This window comes from Ovis aries, chromosome 5, assembly GCF_016772045.2.
Source record: "Ovis aries strain OAR_USU_Benz2616 breed Rambouillet chromosome 5, ARS-UI_Ramb_v3.0, whole genome shotgun sequence".
NCBI lineage: Eukaryota > Metazoa > Chordata > Mammalia > Artiodactyla > Bovidae > Ovis > Ovis aries.
In genome coordinates, this window is record NC_056058.1 from 56,316,373 (window position 1) to 56,338,192 (window position 21,820).

Below are 21,820 nucleotides of genomic sequence, written 5' to 3' on the forward strand. Positions count from 1 at the left end.
AGTCTTTTTGCTTGTCTTGTTTATAACCTTTTTATTATGGTAGAGCATGTATAACATAATTTTCCGTTTTAACTATTAAGTGTACAATTTATTAAGTGCATTTGCAATGTTGTGTGCCCACTACCACTGTCTATCCAAAATTTTTCAACACTCCCCAAACCACTGGTCTTTCTTTAATTTGTTTCAGCAATGTTTGTACTTATCAGAGTATAAATCTTTCACCTCCTTGGTTAAACTTATTTCTAGGTCTTTAATGCTTTTGGAGACATAGAATTTTTTCCCAATTTCTTCCTAGGTGATTAATTACTGGTGTGTAGAAACACAAGCGATTTTTTGGTACTAATTTGTACACTGCAACTAAAATCATTTATGAGCTCTAGTAGCTTCTTGATGGATTCTCTGTAGTTTTCTATGTTAATATATAGGATTATGTCATCTGTATATTGAGATACTTTTAGTTCTTCCTTTCCAGTTTGGATTCCTTTATTGTTTTTTCCTGTCTGGTTGCTCCGGTTAGAAGTTCCAATACGATGTTGACTAGCAATAGTGAAGGCAGGTATCTTTGTTCTTTTTCTGATCTTAAGAGGAAAGACTTTAGCCTTTTACCATTGAGTATTATGCTATCTGTGGGGTTTTTGTCAATGCCTTTCCTCATGGTGAGGAAGTTCGGTTCTATTCCTTGTTTTCTGAGTGTTTTTATCATGAAGGGTTTTGATTTTTTCAAATGCCTTTTCTGGGTCAGTTGAGACATCATGTGTGTGTGTGTGTGTGTGTGTGTGTGTGTGTGTGGTGTTTGTGGTGTGTGTGTGTGTGTGTGTGTTTTCAATTACTGTGAAGTATTACATTGACTGCATTTTTTATGTTAAACCATTTTTGCCCTCCAGCAATAAATCATACTTGGTCACAATGTGTAATTTTTTTTTTTAATTTATTTTTTTTTAATTTTTTAAATTTTAAAATCTTTAATTCTTACATGCATTCCCAAACATGAACCCCCTCCCACCTCCCTCCCCATAACATCTTTCTGGGTCATCCCCATGCACCAGCCCCAAGCATGCTGCATCCTGTGTCAGACATAGACTGGCGATTCAATTCACATGATAGTATACATGTTAGAATGTCATTCTCCCAAATCATCCCACCCTCTCCCTCTCCCTCTGAGTCCAAAAGTCCATTATACACATCTGTGTCTCTTTCCCTGTCTTGCATACAGGGTCGTCATTGCCATCTTCCTAAATTCCATATATATGTGTTAGTAGACTGTATTGGTGTTTTTCTTTCTGGCTTACTTCACTCTGTATAATCGGCTCCAGTTTCATCCATCTCATCAGAACTGATTCAAATGAATTCTTTTTAACTGCTGAGTAATACTCCATTGTGTATATGTACCAAAGCTTTCTTATCCATTCATCTGCTGATGGACATCTAGGTTGTTTCCATGTCCTGGCTATTATAAACAGTGCTGCGATGAACATTGGGGTACATGTGTCTCTTTCAATTCTGGTTTCCTCGGTGTGTATGCCCAGAAGTGGGATTGCTGGGTCATAAGGTAGTTCTATTTGCAATTTTTTAAGGAATCTCCACACTGTTCTCCATAGTGGCTGTACTAGTTTGCATTCCCACCAACAGTGTAGGAGGGTTCCCTTTCTCCACACCCTCTCCAGCATTTATTGCTTGCAGATTTTTGGATCGCAGCCATTCTGACTGGTGTGAAGTGGTACCTCATTGTGGTTTTGATTTGCATTTCTCTAATAATGAGTGATGTTGAGCATCTTTTCATGTGTTTGTTAGCCATCCGTATGTCTTCTTTGGAGAAATGTCGATTTAGTTCTTTGGCCCATTTTTTGATTGGGTCGTTTATTTTTCTGGAGTTGAGCTGCAGAAGTTGCTTGTATATTTTTGAGATTAGTTGTTTGTCAGTTGCTTCATTTGCTATTATTTTCTCCCATTCAGAAGGCTGTCTTTTCACCTTGCTTATATTTTCCTTTGTTGTGCAGAAGCTTTTAATTTTAATTAGATCCCATTTGTTTATTTTTGCTTTTATTTCCAGCATTCTGGGAGGTGGATCATAGAGGATCCTGCTGTGATTTATGTCTGAGAGTGTTTTGCCTATGTTCTCCTCTAGGAGTTTTATAGTTTCTGATCTTACATTTAGATCTTTAATCCATTTTGAGTTTATTTTTGTGTGCGGTGTTAGAAAGTGATCTAGTTTCATTCTTTTACAAGTGGTTGACCAGTTTTCCCAGCACCACTTGTTAAAGAGATTGTCTTTACTCCATTGTATATTCTTGCCTCCTTTGTCAAAGATAAGGTGTCCATATGTGTGTGGATTTATCTCTGGGCTTTCTATTTTGTTCCATTGATCTATATGTCTGTCTTTGTGCCAGTACCATACTGTCTTGATGACTGTGGCTTTGTAGTAGAGCCTGAAGTCAGGCAAGTTGATTCCTCCCGTTCCATTCTTCTTTCTCAAGATTGCTTTGGCTATTCCAAATTGAAAAATAAAAACCATATGATTATCTCAATAGATGCAGAGAAGGCCTTTGACAAAATTCAACATCCATTTATGATAAAAACTCTCCAGAAAGCAGGAATAGAAGGAACATATCTCAACATAATAAAAGCTATCTATGACAAACCCATAGCAAACATTATCCTCAATGGTGAAAAATTGAAAGCATTTCCCCTAAAGTCAGGAACAAGACAAGGGTGTCCACTTTCACCGCTACTATTCAACATAGTTCTGGAAGTTTTGGCCACAGCAATCAGAGCAGAAAAAGAAATAAAAGGAATCCAAATTGGAAAAGAAGAAGTAAAACTCTCACTGTTTGCAGATGACATGATCCTCTACATGGAAAACCCTAAAGACTCCACCAGAAAATTACTAGAGCTAATCAATGAATATAGTAAAGTTGCAGGATATAAAATCAACACACAGAAATCCCTTGCATTCCTATACACGAATAATGAGAAAGTAGAAAAGAAATTAAGGAAACAATTCCATTCACCATTGCAACGAAAAGAATAAAATACTTAGGAATATATCTACCTAAAGAAACTAAAGACCTATATATAGAAAACTATAAAACACTGATGAAAGAAATCAAAGAGGACACTAATAGATGGAGAAATATACCATGTTCATGGATTGGAAGAATCAATATAGTGAAAATGAGTATACTACCCAAAGCAATTTACAAATTCAATGCAATCCCTATCAAGCTACCAGCCACATTTTTCACAGAACTAGAACAAATAATTTCAAGATTTGTATGGAAATACAAAAAACCTCGAATAGACAATGTGTAATTTTTAAATATGCTATTGGACTATTTGCTGTATGTTGCTTAAGATTTTGCATCTGTGTTCACAGGGGATATTAGTTTGTCATTTTTTCCCTAATAATGTCTTTATTTTTGTATCAGAGTGATGCTGGCCTCATAGAATAAGTTAGAAAACCTTTCCTCTTCTTGTATTTTTGGAAGAATTTGAGAAAGATTGGTCTTAATTCTTAAGTATTTAGAATTTACCTTTGAAACCATCTGGTTTTGGACTTTTCTTTGTTGTAAAGTTTTTGATTATTCTCACTTGTAGATTACTCTTGTGAAATATCTGCTGAGATCTTATTTCTTCTTGAGTCAGATTAGGTAATTTGTGTTTCTAAGAATTTGTCCATTTCATCTAGATGTTCTAATTTGTAGGTGTACAGTTATTCACAGTATTCTTATTTCTTTAAGGTTGGAAGTAATGTCTCCACTTTCATTTATGATTTTAGTTATGTGCATTTTCTTTTTTTTTTCTTTATCATTGTGACTAAACATTTCTCAGTTTTGATATCTTTTCAAAGAACCAACTTTCGATGTCATTGATTCTACTGTCTTTCTATTCCGTTTCATTTATCTCTGCTCTAATCTTTATTGTTTCCATCTTTCTGCTTTGTGTTTACTTTGCTCTTCTTTTTCTAGTTCCTCAAGGTATAAAGTTGTTGATTTATTTCTTCTGCATCCATACTTTTTGGAATGTTGTATTTTTGTTTTCATTCATCTCAAAGTATCTCCTAATTCTTCTTGTGGTTTATTTTTTGACACACAGGTTGCTTAAGAATGTGTTGTTTAATTTCCACATATTTGTGGATTTTTCAGTTTTCCTTCTATTATTGATTTCTAGCTTCAGTTCACTGTGGCTAGGGAAAATTGTGTATGATGTTTATCTTTTTAAATGTATTGAGATCTGTCTTGTAGCCTAATATGTGATTTCCTTAGATTCTTTGAACATATTTACGGGCTCAGTCATTCAGTCGTGTCTAGCTCTTTGCAGCCCCATGGACGGTAGCCTGCCAGGTTCCTCTGTCCATGGGATTTTCTGGGAAAGAATTCTGAAGTGGCTTGCCATTTCCTACTCCAGTGGGTCTTCCCAACCCCGGGATCAATCCCACTTGTCTTCCATCTCCTGCACTGGCAGGCAGATTCTTTACCACCAGCGCCACCTGGGAAGCCCAAGCATATTTAGCAGAGTTGTTTTGAAGTCTGTAAAGTCAGTCCAGTATTTGGGCTTCCTCAGGGATGACTTATGTCAGTTTATTTGGCTTCTTCAAGTGGGTCATACTTACCTGTCTCTTTTTATACATTGTGACTTATTGTCAAAAAATGACATTTGAAAATTAGGATGTGGTAACTCCAGAAATCGGACTCTCTCATCCCTCCTCTAGGATTTGCTGGTATTTGATTGTTGAAGGCTACCCTTGTACTTCTGAGTGACTTTTACAAACTGTTTTTGCAAAGACTAGCCCTTCTCATGCATCGTCACTGCAGTCTTTCTTATTTTGGCTTGTGTTCAGCTAACAATTTGATAGAGATTTCCTTAAACAGCAGGACCATTTTTAAGTTGCTTTTTTCTTGATTTGGCATTTGGTCTCTGTAAACCTTTGATTGCTTTCCAGAGTTTTGACAGTGTGGGCCTTGACAGTTTCTGCTTTTTTTTTTTTTTTTTTTTTTCTGCTGAGGGGTGGCAGGTTGGAGCTGCCTGTGCCACCATTTGGCTGTAGTTTCTCCTAATGTTACAGCATCAGTTTGAAAACAAAAAGGATTGTGCTTCAAAACAATGAGCAGTCTTCCCCCAAAGACAGATCAGAAAGATGATGAGCCTCAGAGTAGCACTTGATTTCTACTCAAGGGTCTTAAAATGTGAGGACCCATCTTAGCAGCTCACTACATTACCATCATTCATCTGAATCTCAGGGTGTGGCAGGGCATATGGAATTTTTTAAAAAGTTATTTGGGTGATTCGGGTTTGTAGTCAAGGTTACAACCTACAGTTGTAGAATTAGTCTGATTAGTGTAAAAGTGCTATTGTTTTCCTTTTCTCCCTGTGTCTCAGTTTCAGCATTTATAAAATGGAGTTTTGGTATTGGTACCTACTTCCTAGACTGTTCTGAGTCAATTAGCACATGTCTGCCAAAATGGTAGCCACTGTTAAAGCAGATGTGGTGCATGTATACAATGGAATATTACTCAGCCATTAAAAAGAATGAAGTAATGCCATTTGCAGCAACTTGGATGGACCTGGAGATTATCACACTAAGTGAAGTGAGTCAGACAGAGCAGAATAAATATCAAATAATACCACTCATATGTGGAATCTAAAAAAAAAATGATACAAATGAACTTATTTACAAAACAGAGATAGACTCACAGACTTAGAAAACGAACTTATGGTTACCAATGGGGAAAGGTAAGGGGACGGGAAAGGGATAAACTGGGAGTTTAGGACTGACATGTACACACTACTATATTTAAAATAGATAACTAACAAGGATCTACTGTGTAGCACAGGGAACTCTGCTCAATATTCTGTAATAACCTAAATGGGAAAAGAGTTTGAAAAAAGAATAGCTATATGTATACATGTATAACTGAATCACTTTCTCATATACCTGAAACTAACACATGGTAAATCAATTATAGTCCAATATAAAATAAAAATTTTTTAAAAGAAACAAATAATTAAAATTGCTAACCCTAAAAAAAAAAAGAAAAAAAGTTGGCTGTTGTTATGTTTTCTTTTTCCACTCTGCTTCCTGACTTCTCGCTTCGTTCTTTTCCGTGGCTCGTGGTATATGCCTCTGTTCATGCTCATGGGAGACACTCTGTTGTTTCTTTGCTTCATGGATGTTCTCCACTGACCCTCTCTGCTCACCAACCTCTTTAAAGTAAAGAAGCAAAAAGACTGATGCATATCAGTCTGTCTGCCGTGGAAGCTAATGACCTAAATCCTCTTTTTCTGCCTCCTGAAACTTCCACCTGCTCTAAACCCTTCAGATATTTCTGATGCCATTTGTACTTATACTGGTCTAATCATTGTTTGCTCTCTCATCCCTCAGCAGCACATCCCAAGATTTTTAACCAGTAGTTTTCTTCTCAATCACCTAAGACCCATTCATTCCTCCATTCTGATTGCTCCCCACTCCTTTCCCTCATACTCTTTCTTGTTTATCCTTTGGATTTGTCCATGTAGCTGCCCTTCTTAAATTTTTCCAGTTAAAGCAGAGGAAAGAGAACATTTCACATGAGCCCTTAGGGCCAGGATTGGGACTCATGACATCTGCAGTGCTGTATCACAAATTCATCTCTGAGTGTGCATTTTACATTTTTAAAACAAAGCAGAGATATATGACAGAGGAAAAAAACAAGTAAATTTCTGCATTTTGATTACAATATTGATTTTTAATGTTAAAATATTTTAAAATGTTAACATTTTAAATATTCATGTTAAATTTTGTATAACTTTAGTTTATATATTTACTTATGTTTATATTATATTGTCTGTAAAATGTAAACATAAATGTATTAACATGTATGTGTATAAAATATATATAAAGTATTATATAAATATGTTAAATATTTATTTATATACTTTGATATAATATTTTAATGTTAAATTTTTTTTTTCCAAAATCTTGCTCCAAGGAGCTCTATCAGATCACAGGGATTCCCTATGACTGATACTGGAAACCCTCAGGGTCACAAATCCCCCAGTTTGAGGATGAGAGGGAGGCATAACAGAGTCTTCTTTCTCTCCTTTGTTTTGCTTCCTTTGCCACTTCTCTGAAATTTCCTCTCCTTTTTTTTTTTTTGAAAGCATTTATTTATTTTTATTAGGGTATAATTGATTTACAGTGTTGTTAGTTTGTGCTGTATGAATGGATAGATGGAAGATGTTGTACACATATACAATGGAATATTACTCAGCCATAAAAAAGAATGAAACTGGCTCATTTGCAGAGACATGGATGGACCTAGAGACTGTCAAACAGAGTGAAGCAAGTCAGAAAGGGGAAAACAAATATCATATATTAATGCATATATGTGAGCTACTCTCCTTTTAATAGTTTATTCTTCTAACAATTAAATATTTGTTCAGGAAAGGAAAAAAAACCCTCCAGTACTTGAGGACTTAGTGTTTTCTAATTCTTAGATTTAAAAACAAGAATATTTTTTCTTTTGAGAAGAACATTTTTCATCAGAAGTTTTTTGGAAGGATTTTATTAAAGACTTGAACCCACCTGTCTTGAAGCCATGGTTTCTTGTGCTAAATGGCTGAAAGACATCAAGCTCATAAACCGTAACCCAGGTCTTCTCATCCTTGCTGCCTCATTGTGGGGTGCAGAGAGTTGTACTTTATTCTCTTTCTTTCCTATTTGCTCCTCTGTTAATCTGATTGTGGTCTCACTCTGGCTACAAATTTTCAGATAGCATCTATTTTGAGGACTCATTGGTCTTAATTGATTTGGGCCACTCAGTTAAACAGACACTCAGTAAGTTATTGGCTATTTGAGACTCTCCATTCGTCTGCTAACTATGTCTCTATTTTTTTCCCCAATGTTCACCCAGAAGACATGCCTTCTTCAAGAGCACCTTGAATCTGTCCAAAAGGAGTTCATAATTTTCAACAGAGAAAAGTAAGTAACTCCTGGAAAAACAGCAGCTCAGCAAATGATGGACTGTTTCAGTCAGATTTGACTTGCAATGTCTTGATATATTTTTAAACATTTTTTAATTCTAATTACAAAAATGATGCATACCCATAATAGAAAATCTAGAAATTTCATAAATCTTTTTTCTTGTAAGAGATTTTAAAAATTATAATAGGTAAATTAGCTTAGCATGAACTCTCTGTTGATGGGGCAGGCAGAAGAATGGGAACTTCAACATTTAAAATCAATGATATTTTTAAGAAAGTTACCGAATTCATGCTTCTTTATAAATTGTTTGGCTTCATGCTATCATTTCAAAAGTTTAAATCTTTTACCTCTCACTGCAGTGAATAAACCTACTTTATATTTTCCTTTTAAGAGTCAAAAGGGACTTTAATAAAAGACAAGCAAATCAAGCCTTGGAACAAACCAAAGACCCACAAGGAGAGGATGGTCAGAATAGCAACCTGTGAAGTCCTCATCATCTTCTTGGGACGTTTCCACGTCAGGAAGAGCTGACAATAATTCTCACCTCTCCACACCTCACACACCTTAGAAAATGTGAATGAAAGCCTTGGGAAGGAGGCAGCATGACGCAGGGAAGAGTCCCTGGGTTCCTGGGAACTAGTTTCACAAATAACTGTGTGACCTTGAGCAAGTTACTTAATCCCTTTCTCTGCTTCAGTTTGTTCATCTAAAATGAGAAGTTGATACTAGATGAGCTCTATGCTGCCTTTTTACGGCCACCATCCTGTTACTCTTAATAGCCTCTATTTTTACTTTAAAAGGAATATTTGGATGTAGATTTATTTTTCCACTCCTCATTACACTGTGACAAATGGACATCTGTGGCTGATGGAGTGAAGCCCTTGAGAGCTAGAAAACTTCATAAGGCAGCCAGGATCCTCAAACCCAACTGAATAGGAGTAAGGAAAGCATTCAGGAAGAATTGAGTGGGACCAGGTAAGAAGTAACACATACTGGTGAGGGCCCTCCAGTGTTGTGCTGGACTTGAACACTATACCAGCTTGTATCAGCTAGTAAGAGCTGCGAGGCATAAATGCCCCAACGCCCTTTGACATTGAGAAGTTGAAACTGGTGATGGTGGAAATATTTATACCATGGAAACTGGCAGATGCTACAAATAGGGCTTTTTTCCCCCCTCCCAGCAAGCCAGTTCTGAAATATTTAGCACACCACTGGCCTTCTTCTAGAAGCATGTTCCTTGAGAACTATTTACCTCTTAAGACTATCAGAGACCTGGGTCCAGACAGGATTAGAAAGAACATTGTCACATTGAAAACACATCCAACTTATCGTACACTGATGTTGTATCTTACAGGGGAGTTATAGTCTAAGTTAGAATGTGAGGTGAATTTGGAAGACAGTAAAATTTACCCTTGAAAAATCCCTTTAATATACATTAACATATGGTGAGTATGTTTTCTTAGAGAGGCCCAATATCATTCAGGCCCTTCACTAATGAAACGAGTCATCTTTGATTCACTTTTTTGGGTCTCATTTTAAGCTAATACCAGATGCACTAAAATATTGAACAGATTGGCTTGGTAGACTAGACTCAAACTTCAAACTGTGGAATGCCCACACATCTGCGAGGTCTAAGGTCATGGAAACTGACTAAGGGAACAGCAATACGTACTTGTGTTTACTGCAAAGAATGGCAGGCCGAATCGCCTATCTACAATATTTTATCTGCCAAATGCAAAGTTTAACTTGCCTAAGTTAAGATGTAACTCTACTCTCCAGATACACAGAAGATCTTTGCAGAACTGTTTTTTGGCAACTGGTTTTTGGTGGGTGACTGTTGTAACTCTTAGCCATTCAGATCATCAAAACCTTGTCCTTCCTTATGGAGCGAATGGGGCTCATCAAGGCGGCAGTAAGTTGTCAATAGGGGAGACCAGACAGGTGGAAACAAGCAGAAGTAACAGACACTGGTACATAGGACTTTTCCAGAAGGGAGGTCACTCTGGGCAACTCAACATGAGAAGAAAAGCCGTGCTGAACTGTAAACTCAACAATGATGGTTAAGAACTTCTGGCCTTGAAAACCTACACAGTGCCTCTCTGCTCTAAGAGTAACCACATTTCTGTTTAGAATTAAAGGCCAGATCCTATGTTCTGTTTGATTCCTTTTCTCTACATTTCCCCCACATGATCTGTCTGTGCTAGTTTTTCTCCCATATAGAAATTATGGCTCAGTTTCCCAAGGGGGCGGGGGGGGGGGGTTGACCAAATCTGTAAGGTGACCAGATTCTGCTTCTCGTTGGTAATCAGGAGTGTCAGGGGCCACATGCATGTTTACCAACTTCCATCTTTCGTTTGTTTGGAGTCAAGCCCTGATGTGTGTGGACTCATCTCTCCAGTCACCTGGTTCCCCGCCCCCCTTTCTCTGACCTTGTCTGTTATCATCCCAGTGGAGAGACTTTTGGAAGGATTTACCCAAGGGCAATGGGATTAGCAGGGTCTCCAGTGGGATGAGAGTTAATCATTTGTGCCATTTAATGTCTACTCAGTTAATAATGGGATAGGAACACAATACAACTAGGTATTTCTGTAGGGCGAATAGCTAGTTTTTACTTCCAGTGACCTTCTTCTGTGTCTGCAGCACCTTTGTGGCTTTCAGGAACCTTGGATCCAATGACTAGAGGGCACAGCCTGAGAGAGGTTAAGATAAGATTTCCAGTCCTCATCAGGTTACAGAGCCACAAGGTAGTTCAAGTTAGAAAATAAAAGGCATTGCATCTATCAGTGTAGAACAACTGATCCCAAGAAACTCCACTGGATATTTTGAGTGCTAGGACACAAGTTTCCCCAAATATAAAAGGATTCCTAAGTCCTTACCGGGGCTTCCCTGCTGGCTCAGATGGTAAAGCATCTGCCTGCAGTGAGGGAGACCCTGGTTCAATTCCTGAGTCGGGAAGATCCCCTGGAGAAGGAAATGGCAATCCACTCCAGTAATCTTGCCTGGAAAATCCCATGGACAGAGGAGCCTGACAGGCTACAGCCCATGGGGTCGCATAGAGTCAGACACGACTGAGCAACTTCACTAAGTCCTTACCATGACTGCCAGTTGTTGAAATCAGATCCTTGGGTTTCATTCCATAACCTGGGCTAAAACTGACTACCCTACTGGGTGAAACATATCTAGGTTTATGACTGCCAAGGCTCAGGGCTAAGAATTTCTAGAAAAAATTACAAAAAATAGGGTAACTCTTAAATCCTTTTGTCCGGCATTTCTGGCATCTTATTTTCCCTCACAGCTCCCTTACCTGTGTGGAATGTCTGAAAAGTCTGAGCAGGTTTGCAAGTCCAGGAGCATCCTGGTTCTAACACACTGGCACTCCAGAGGGGCCCACCCACCCCAGCGCAAGCACAGGGACCACAAGTGGGTGGGGGAGGTGCTCTGTGACCCTGTCCTTGACCTGAACCCCATGGAAGGAAATGCTTTGCTAATGGCTCATTCCCCAAGGGCCGCACTGGTCTTACCTGAGGGCACTGCTAGGGCAGAAATCAATGTCAAAGAACACAGAACATTGCTCTGTTAATGAGGGTAATTTAATTAATTGGCAATTAGTCTGCTTCTGATAGTTAAGTTTTAACCAGAAACAACTAGGCTTTATATCATCATAGCTTTTCTAGCCTGGATGGATGAATAAATAACTAGGGAGAAAGAGTGGGTCACACAGCTAGCAGGGGCCAGTGCTGCTGCTTTTGGCTAACGCAGTAATGCTAAGGCTTATAATTCTTCAAGGGCTCAATGAAAAGGCATGAAAAAGAGTGAATTGTTTTAGTATCCAGTTGTCCCTGCATTCTGTCGACACAAATCCCTGGAGACTCTGCCTGTGATCACCATCTCTTACAATCTCAGCGTGTCTGATATTTAACACTGTTAAAAATCCAAACCCAGTTTACAAACTGTGCTGTTGTGAATGGGTAGCCCTTTGCTGGGAAATCTGTTCTTCTGTTGAGCTGTAGCATATGTACCGTCAGTGTGCCTGTATGTATTAAAATGTCTTCTGTACACTGGAAGCCACTGTCCTTTCTTTGTCAGCTGTGTGTGTGTGTGTGTGTAATCGTTTCCCCGAGGGGTAGGGCTGTGGGTTCCCAAAGTCACTTGTTCTTATTTCCATATCCTGCTGTGAGGAATGTCCTTCACCAGAGACAAGGTGGTATTAGAGAGGATGTTTCAGAACCATGGAATGTTAGAGATGATGTCCTCCAAGTATGAGATGCGGGACAATCCAGCTGATCCACATGTGTAGAAACTGAGAACCTGAGCCCTCCTGCAGTTACCTAAGGAAGCACAGGCCAGGACTCTGGACTTTGCCTTTCACTATGATCTTAAGGCCGTGGACAGTTCATGCACCTATTTTTTCACCACTGTGTCTTCCTACCCATCAATATCTTTGTCCTGTCCTATTCTACATATCCAAGCAGCAGGTGGATGTTCCAAGCCCAGAACCCAGGACAGGAAAGCAACCAACAGCTCTGAACTCTTGCAGCTAGAAGCAACTTCTGCCTCAGGGAGGATCAAGGGGTCTTCCAGTCATCTCTCTGACTCCCAACAGCCTAGCAGCCACAGGCTAGCTGGTTCCTGGGACAGGATCTCGTTAATCTTGTGGGCTCTGTTGTCCAGGTCTTGGGAAGCATCCTGTCACCACCTCAGTGTCCGCTGAGCACAGGGCAGGATCTAGACCTCTTTCCATTCTGAGGAGTGCCTGTCTTAAGGATGCGACCTCATTTCTGCAGGCTGCTGTGGCCCCTTCGTTCCATTTTCTGCTCATTTCCTTCCTCCTTGTGAGAGCCTGATGGTAGTAAAGTTGATACCAGAAAATTCTTTGAAGCCAGAGGGACCTTGTTTTTCCTAGTCAGTGTTATCATTCCCCACCTGACTGGTGTGACTCAGCCCTAATAGCTCCAGCGTGCAGAAGTGTGAAATTCAATGTATGAACTGCACTAACTTAAAGAAAAAACCGCTTCATCCCCTTTAGAGCCCTGCAGGCTGAGCTCATTTTAAGCACTAACCCTGCTCTTGACACCTAGGCTAATCCTAAGAAGAGCTCCATTCTGCCATGATCATGAGCTGGGAGAGGTGTTTCACCCATCTTGAGTTCAACCCACAAAACAGGATTGTGGGCAAAAGCTTGTTAACCATGAAGCCTTGCATGTCACACTTAATATGCACAGAGGAACTTCTGATGTGGTTTCTGAGCTTCTGGGTTAAAAGTTATTATCACTGAGCTCCTGTCCTGAAGACACTGCTCTGCCAAACCAAGGTTGGGGGTGTCATCACACACAAAATTCACCAGGAACTACCATTCCCTGATCCCCTGTCCCACCTACCCCAATCTACACACAGATACTGTGCCCTGCAGCTTGAGAATGGTACTGTGGCTACCTCCTTTCTTTCCCAGATTCCATGCCCCCCTCTTCTGAAATCACAAACTGATTTTCTTTGAGTTATTGAGAGTCCACGTGGTTCGGGTAGCTCCAGAGCCCGTGTGTTACCAGGTGTGGCCAATCCCAGGATCTCGCACACAGTGCCAACTACAATGGAATATGTGACCAAGCCGGACCAATCAAAATCACCTCGTTGGCCAAGAACTAGCCAAGGAGCCTCTCCACCCCACTCCCACACCCAAAGATCACTAATCAAGTAAAGTGCAAACTTGGAGGTGCTGATGGCCAGTTTTGCTCCCAAGTGGAATGAGCTTTCCTAAGAATGAAGCACTTCCTAAAGGCAAACAGGGCTAAGAGATGGAGAGAAACAATGTCCTAGATGCAGCTATTTTTCAGTCTACCCTAATCTATCCCTGAAGTTTTGAGTTATACTAGACTTTAAAAAATCTTTTTCAAGAAGTTTTCTTAATAGGCACCTAAGATTTGCCATTCAAAATGTGCTACACAAGTTATAATTGGATCCAGGACTGTTCCCCCCAAAAAGGGTTTAGTGTAACAGGTCTGGTGGAATACAATGTGATACAGAAGGGTTCAGAGCCATGAGTTCAATAACTTTTGAAATATATAAAATTTCTGAGCCTTTAACTTGACAACATATGCTTTAAATCTCTCCAATTATTATAGAATACACATTAGATTCCTTAGATTCATTAGATTCCTTAGGAACAGTCTGCTACTTTGGCACATGCTTAGTTTTTCTCAAAGTCCAGGCTTTTAGAAGTAGAGGAAATGCTTTAAGGAATGGCAAAAACAAAAACAAACAACAAAAAAAAAAACACAGAATAAAACCAACCTTTCAGGATCTGTTCTGAACTCAACTATGTTTATCCCAATTGACAATGCCTTTATATTATTGCAGCATTTGATGACCCATTAAAAAATTTAGTTATTCCCCAACGTTTCAATAATAGTCATTTAACTCTGTGGCCAGAACAAAAACTCATGTGCAACTGAAAAGAGAAACTTCAGATTTTCTCAGGGTAACGGTTTACATCAGACATGTCCCTCTTACTAACGGCGTCCGTGCTCTTAAGCAGTTGTCACACTTCAGGTGGACAGGAACGACACACATGGAAGAAGACTGGACAACGACGGCTGTGGTTTCAGAGTAATTTTAATAACCAGGTTTACATTAACAGTCACTTGATGAACTTTTTTCTTCCGCTTAATCTCAGCTAAACTCAAAACACAGTTTTCTTTACGGTTCAAAGCAAACAGCTCTCGGCGTTCCAGAGCTGCTTCACAGCTACCACAGGTCACAGGGAGAGTCACTGTCTGTCCATAGTCACCAGACACAGAACTGAACACCCACACACCACTTCCAAAGAGGGAACTGACAAGGGATGCTGGCTGCCTGGGGCAGCCCACGTGTACACTGGGGCTCGAGCTGGAGGTTCCAGGGGAGGAGGTCTGGGCAGCTTGGGCCAAGAAGCTGTTGGGAAGATTTCTCATGAGGGGGCCCAAGTCCAGGCCTGGAATGGACGCCTTTGGGGCAGAACATGGCTCTGTGTGGAGTCACAAAGGAAAAGGCCAGAGGATGACTGGACTTTGAGGAAACGCACTTTGGGGATAACTACAGCCCTGCTCTCTTTAGAAAACTTAGAGGAAATATCTCTAGAGGGGGTAGCTAATTTATCTAATACCTTCTCAACTACCAAAGATGGCGGCCATCCCAGAGAGAAGCGCAGATAATTGCCATCCCCTCTTAGAGAGGGGCCAGGCCAAGAGATGGGACAGCCAAAGAAAGCTTGGAGGAGACAGAAGACCCAGCATGCCCTCCCACCCTCGGATGAGATGCCAGGGAGTTCCGGGAGGGCCGCCATGTTCTCTTCCTAAACCCTTTGGACAGGGCTCTTTGATGGGTCTCATGGATCAGGGCACATTCGAATACAAATTTTAAGTTACAAGGAACCAGAACTCAACGTTAACAATATACTGGGAGTTTTCTTGGAATTCTCAGAAATTTCTGTGCTTGAAAAGTTACTAATAGTAAATGACGACAGGGAAAGTTAAGTTGCCCGTCGTGAATTATATAGGGGTTGTTCCTTCAGCAAAAAAAAAAAAAAAACAAACTTGTGCAGAATATAAAGTTCTGGCTCAGTGTTTCATTCAGAAGTCCTAAACGCAGCCAATCTGGCCATGGAAGATTTATTTTTCAAAGCACAGAGGTCATAGGGAGGCTGAGCTGGACTGAGGGATTAGGTAAGAGCGGCAGACGGCACACAAGAGGATGCCAGGACTAGTCATTTAGGTGTCTTTTCCTCCATCTGGTGGTTGTGGCTGGTACTGCAATGTACCTTAAAGCACAGCCCAGCCAATGAGGTATATATGAAAGGTTCTGATCTGACTAGCTCCCTCTGCCTGCAAAACTGTCATTCTGAGTTCTACCAAAGGCCCCCAAATCTCTGAGTATATAAATCAAGAGCTGCAACCTCCCCTTCGCTTAAGTTTCCCTTAAGATAAAGGCACCATGAAAAAAGCCTTAAAAACAGCAAGACTCCTTTTATGAAAGGAAATAATCTTTTTCATGATTAGAACAGAAAAGTATACTGATAGGGAAATCCTCTTCCTTGGCTATTTCCAAACTCCTTTTTAGCCATGTACCCCCTCTTCTCTGGTCTTCAACTTACTAAAACCTGCAGAGATAATGGCTTCTCCTAAGCACTTGAAAGGTGTTTGCTCTTTTCTTGAAAGTATTTAGTTCACCGGGTTGCAGGACCTACCAGCTGGATCCCCTAAGCACAGAAGTCTGATACTGGGTTGAACATGTTTTCCCTGCAATATGGACCTCAGCGGGATCACCAAACTTGCTCTACAACTGAATTTTCAGAAGTGGAACGATAGGGAATTGGACATTCAGGTCTGACCGACGAGGCTGATGCTAACACTAGGCTGATTTCCTTTACGTGTCATGTCACTTCCACTCACTGGGAGACACTGGTGCTGAAACAAAAAGTTCCCCCACAGGATATGCTAAGGGAAACGGCAAGAGATGGTTCAGAATCGACAAACAGAACCACGGCAACAGAACGTGTTCCTTTTGCTTCAGGCTGCCTTTCTCACAACTCTGCTGCCTCTCTATAAGCCGAGATTCTCTGTTAGTAATAAAAGTTGGGGAACACCTAAGAAAACAAATTTCCAACAATAACAACAACAAAAAACTCATATTCAATAAAAGATGTGCCTGGATCTTAGGAGAGCAAGAGAATCACTCACCCCTGGCAAGAGAAGTCCATCTCAGCTCCAGGCCTAACTTGAGAAGCCACCTGCGTGTCTCCATTTGATGAGCTAGAGAGGTGATTGCCAGGTGTTTAGAGGGAGGCGTTTCTTAAGTGCGGCAGCTCTACCCCACGGGCCGGTGCTGTGCTCCCAGCTGCTGCCTTTTAAGAGCACCAAAGAGGCAGGGAGGGCAAGAGGAAGAGAAAGGTCATTGCTTCTCTCTCCTCCTGGTTCCCAACCCAGGAAAGAGAAGAATTTGAAAGCAACACTGAGAAAGACGCCCGACCAAACACTGGCACGACCAAAAAGGTGGAAGCAATGGTTGGGTTTTGGTGTTTTAATAAAATGTTCCAAGGGATAAAATCTACTAGGAGAGGACATGACAGAGTCCCGAACTCGAAGATCGCCTTCCTTGTCTGCGGACCCCAGGGGCCGGTGGTGGAGTACCGGCTGCCCCGAGCGGCCATCTTTCGTGGAAATTACCATACTTCATCAACACAAAACACAAGACCCCCTATGCTCACCCACCCGCCTCCCCCGTCCACACCCTACCCCAGCCCCTCTGAGCCCTCCGCCTTGCTCTGGGTTCCCACCACCCACTCACCCAATTAACTGGCGTCCCTTTTGTTCATTTTCCTGCCGTCCCCACTTTTCTGTCCCCTTGTCGTTAGATGCAGCACTACACACGCTCTCAACACTATATAGCAGACGCTTTGCCTTAGTGGCCCGATTGCATGCATGTAAATGGGGGAGGGGCGTCAAACAAATCCAGGCTATGCATCAACAGAAATCAAAGCAATATTCGTAAAGCTAGGCAAGCGAGCGTTAACATTGGAGAAACATAAGGCTTGAGGCTTATTGATTCTTTAGATCGAAACTGTTTGGATTCGCTTTCCTTCTTAAATATTGGTGTACCATTTTGGCTTCAAAAGAATCTCTTCTTGCTTCTGCCCCTCTCTTTGGGGGAGGGGTCGCTTAACTCAGGGATGTGATGTTAGAACGCCCTCCAGGGGGCGCTACGATGCGCTTGCTGGCCGAGCGGACCCCCTCATCCACTTGGGTGCCTGCAGGTGACAAGAAATTCCCAGGGAATAAAAAGGGAGGTGGGGGTGTGGACAAAAGAGAAAATGGATTAATTTGTAGAGCGTAAGATATTAAATGCCCTCCTCATCTCCCAAGAAACTTCGATTTCAGTCTGTCACGTAGTCCAGACTTTCCATACCCACTCTCCTGAAAACAACCCTTTGCAGGAGAAGCCAGATTCTTGCTGGATTTCGTCGGACCCTCTGCATCATAACAATGACAGCAAAAAGAACAACAGGAGTGATATGAAAAACAGCTGCTCATGTGCACTGTGATAAGCAACTCTGAAGTGCTTCTCAGATCATCTCATTCAGTCCTCATCACCATCCTGGAAGGGGGTACTGTTATTACCCCATTTTACAGAAGAGGTGACTAAGGCTGTGCAAGATCAGGCAACTTGCCTGTGAGGGTCTCACAACTTGGAGTGGTGATGGTCTGACCTGGGGATACAGCTAAAATGAAACACTGATACGCACTCCTTTTCAGAAAGTAGCCAAAAAAAAAAAAAGCTTAGGCATGACAGTAGTCAGGGAGCAATGAAACATAGCAAAAACACTGAAAAATTTCAGGCAACTAGCATATGTGATCTCTGATCCTGTCACCTCAAGTTTTATCGTTTTTCCTCTGTCTCCCTCCCCTCTGCCCCCTGCTCCCCTTGTAGCTTTTCCTCCCTGTTTACCCATTTCTCCCACTTCTTCCCCACACAATTATTGTCCCTTTACATGTGTCTTTCTCTTATTATCTCACTTCCCTCACTTGAAAGTTTTCATCAGAGAGATGCAAATCTACACTTACTGGTTATCTACACTACTGGTTATGGAGCAGTTGAACATTTTCTAAGAATATCAGAGAGTTCTTAAAGTTTCATGATATAGCTAAGCCATGGTAAATGTTCAGTTAGTGGTAGCTGTTACTAGCATTATTATTATGACAAGGAAAGGGAGAAGATAAATAAAATCCTAGGCTGGAAGAAGCTATTGCAATTTGAGCATAAAAATTATCTATTAACCTGGGCAATGGAAACAAAATATACTGCGGAGCTCACCCAATCTAAGGCAGAAAGTCATACCCAGTTCATTAGAAAACCATGCCGACCGGCCCTGCCCTCGCCCAGTCCTCGCTCCGCCCTCGCCCCGCCCCCAGCAGGTGTGCTCTCTAAGCAGAGCTGGTCATCTTTTAATCCTGATGTTGTATCTGGCTGAACCTTGGCTTCCTTTCCCGCCAGGACTTCTCTTTGGCTCAGCAAACCATCAACTTGTCCCGACTCACCTGACAGGCTAAATCCAGACTGATGCAGGTTCCTCACCGGCGGGTTGGGCCGTGTGGGAGAGCCCCGGGTGGAGCCGGCGGGGGTGCCAGCCTTGGGCGTGGTGGTCAGGTCGAACACCGGCCCATCGTACATGCCCCTCGGCACGGCGTGCAGGTCCGCCATCTGCAGCAGAGAGAGAAGGCACCCTTTAGTCTCTCAACAGCCAAGGGTCTGTTCCAGGCAGCGCAGATGAGGCAGTGAATCAAGTGTGTGTAGTGAGAGCTAGAAAATAATCATATTATTTTCCAATATGAGGCATGCAGTGTACATGATAAAGGTATTTAACACTGCTGTCCATTAAAAATCAAAGTTGTTAAGAATGTAAATCCTAAGAGAGGAAACTGTTTTTCTATTCCTTTGTATCTATATGAGATGATGGTGTTCACTAAACTTAGTGTGGGAATCATTCTATGTAAGTCAAATCATTATGCTGTACACCTCAAACTTAACGTTTGTGCTGCATGTCAAAGATATCTGAATGAAACTGGGGAAAAATTAAAAGGTTATCTTAAGGAAAAGAGAAGCAATATAAAACAAAGTGGGTGTTGTGATAGAGTGACCACAGAGGTGGTGGGTGAAGGCCGCTTCTAGCTAAGATTCTAGCTAAAGGTTCCACCTAAAGGTTCAAAGGTGCTTGTGTGGGACCTTAAAGGGAGGAGGCTGGGGAGGCAGAGTGGCACCCGATGGCAGGCTTCTCAGCAGAGGAAACCGACAGTGCGAACATTAATGAACAGAAGAACCACCTGGGTGGTGGAGCAGAGCGGGTGGGAAGGGAAGCGGTTTGAGACGAGGTCCTTGCTGGCAGGGATGTGTCCCCGTGGGGGCTTTATCCTCATGCGCCTCAGCACAGATCAGAAGCGGCAGCTTATGGGGTCTGACCCACTGGCCTCTGGCTGTGGCTGTGCACTTGGCCTGGGACCATGGAGCCCACCAGCAACACCACCCAACTGCAGGCTCTGTGCCGGGCATGGTGTGACAAGGAGTGCCTCCCCCAAAGGCGCTCACAGTCTATTATGCAAACACTGCAAGACCACCCAAGGCAGCATAACAGCCAGCATGCAACCTTTACCTATTTCTTATCATTGGCCAGAGGTGAGGCAATGAGGACAGGCCTCCAGAGAGCCTGACGGCACAGGACGGCCCACTGTAAGACTCCAAGTCACACAGAGCCGTCTGTGACTCAGGTGCAGTGCAGAGGCAAGGCTCATCAAATCTGCAGATGCTCAGTGTTCCGGTAAGAGGATGACTACATCTGTACTCCTTCAAAACCTTGACCAATAACTGTATTTCATCAACATTTCTTGGGGTCCAGAGGCAAAGTCATTTTCATGGAAATACAAAGCTGATATATAGGATGTTTGAGTGTCTTTCTCTCTTCTGTTAGGCCAGAAATGGACTATAGAATTCTACTCCATGTTACCTACTTTCAAAATGATCACTCATAGAGAAGGATGGGAAAGGGCCTGAGAGCACTATCATTAGTGAATAGTGAAAGGCTGCAGGGATATTTAGAATGAAGAGCAGATGACTTTGGGAACACAGAGATGCTCAGAGGTGGGTTCAGCTCATTCTCTGCAGGTGCCTGGAGCAGAAGTGAGCTTCAGGGAGGCAGACTTGAGCCCAGCAGGTTCCTATGGAGGCTACGGATAAGGCTGCTGCCACCCGTGGGGCTCTGGACAAAATGGATTCTCTCTGGCTTCTACTCAGTGACTGCCTCAGTAACTCTGTGTCTGAAACTAGAAGGAACCCCCCAAATCTGAGCTCAATAATTGGACAATTAATATCATGGTGGGGCTATCTGCACAAAAGTAGCTAGCTTCTCAGAATTCTGATTTATTTATTTTAATATATGCTTATATCTCCATCATTTTGGAATCCTCTACTTTTGCTTTTATAACTGGTTGGATTATTGGTTCACCTTCCAATAAAACATTACATGTAAAAATAAAAACAGGAAAAAAAGAAATCGGTTCTCACAGACAAGGCTGGCCAGCTGCCTCATGAGATGGGGAGGCCCCTGGTGCTGCAAACATCCACACAAGGCTAGATGACCGATTACTGTATTCACTGGCCTCTAGGAGTCAGGCGGGACACTGACATACCGAGTTTCTGGGAGCTTCTCTCTAATGATATCACGAAGGGCACTCACTTCCTATCCCCAAGCCCCACCCCACGTTCTGCCAGCTGCTGGGGGTGCTGGCAACAGGAAGGTCTCACTGGACTCGCACCCAAGAAGTGCCCTCAGATGAAGAGAGCTGCTTGGCCCAAAACCTCACCCTCTGGCTGGGGCCGGGGTGGGAAGGTGAGGGAGCAAAGGGAGTGATTATGAGGCCCAGATCCCTTTCAACACCGGTCCAGCTGAGGCCTTGCTTATAACTGCATTCCGGCATCCCTCTGTCCTGTCCTGCTTTGTTTACGCTATCACAAGGTGTGAACTGAAAGCAATACCCAACCTCCCTCTCAGAGCCTGTTTCCCAGGCCATGTGCTCTGCAGGTAGGTTGAAGACCCCTGCATGGGTCCAGGCATGGAAGTGCGTTTGGGTCCAGCCTGGCCCACACTGATTTACAAAGTGAACCCCCTGCCTCCTGCTCCCCCCCACCATCTTTCCCTCCCCCCCCCCCACACCGTGTGCACAGATGAGACTTTATCCCTTTTATAAGGCAAGGTCATCAGGACTAGGGCTCAGATTTCACAATCCCAGAGCCCTAAGGCTTCCCTACAGGAAGGTGACCTGGAGGATGGTGCGGGGATAG

The 21,820-nt window shown here is 42.2% G+C and overlaps 2 protein-coding genes across 6 annotated transcripts in view; one reads left to right on the plus strand and one right to left on the minus strand.

Annotated features, from left to right (window-relative positions):
* Positions 1 to 12,024, plus strand: part of STK32A (serine/threonine kinase 32A) — a 136,439-nt gene extending 124,415 nt beyond the window's left edge. Inside the window, exons 12-13 of one of the 2 annotated variants that reach the window (XM_012178706.4) lie at positions 7,890 to 7,957; positions 8,352 to 12,024. In XM_012178706.4, coding sequence (XP_012034096.1) covers positions 7,890 to 7,957; positions 8,352 to 8,445 — 162 coding nt within the window. In that variant the 3' untranslated portion in view covers positions 8,446 to 12,024. The remainder of the gene's footprint in view (positions 1 to 7,889; positions 7,958 to 8,351) is intronic. The other variant, XM_004008932.5, reaches the window with a different exon arrangement.
* A 2,527-nt stretch (positions 12,025 to 14,551) lies between these two features.
* The window catches only part of DPYSL3 (dihydropyrimidinase like 3), a 117,441-nt gene continuing 110,172 nt past the window's right edge, over positions 14,552 to 21,820 (minus strand). For 2 of the 4 annotated variants that reach the window (XM_015096117.3, XM_027970374.2), the window contains exons 13-14: positions 19,027 to 19,189; positions 14,552 to 17,738 (exon numbers count right to left, since the gene is read on the minus strand). In XM_015096117.3, the coding sequence (XP_014951603.2) occupies positions 17,650 to 17,738; positions 19,027 to 19,189 (252 nt within the window). In that variant the 3' untranslated portion in view covers positions 14,552 to 17,649. Of the gene's footprint in view, positions 19,190 to 21,820 lie in introns of all 4 variants that reach the window. The other 2 variants (XM_060415894.1, XM_060415895.1) reach the window with 1 other exon arrangement.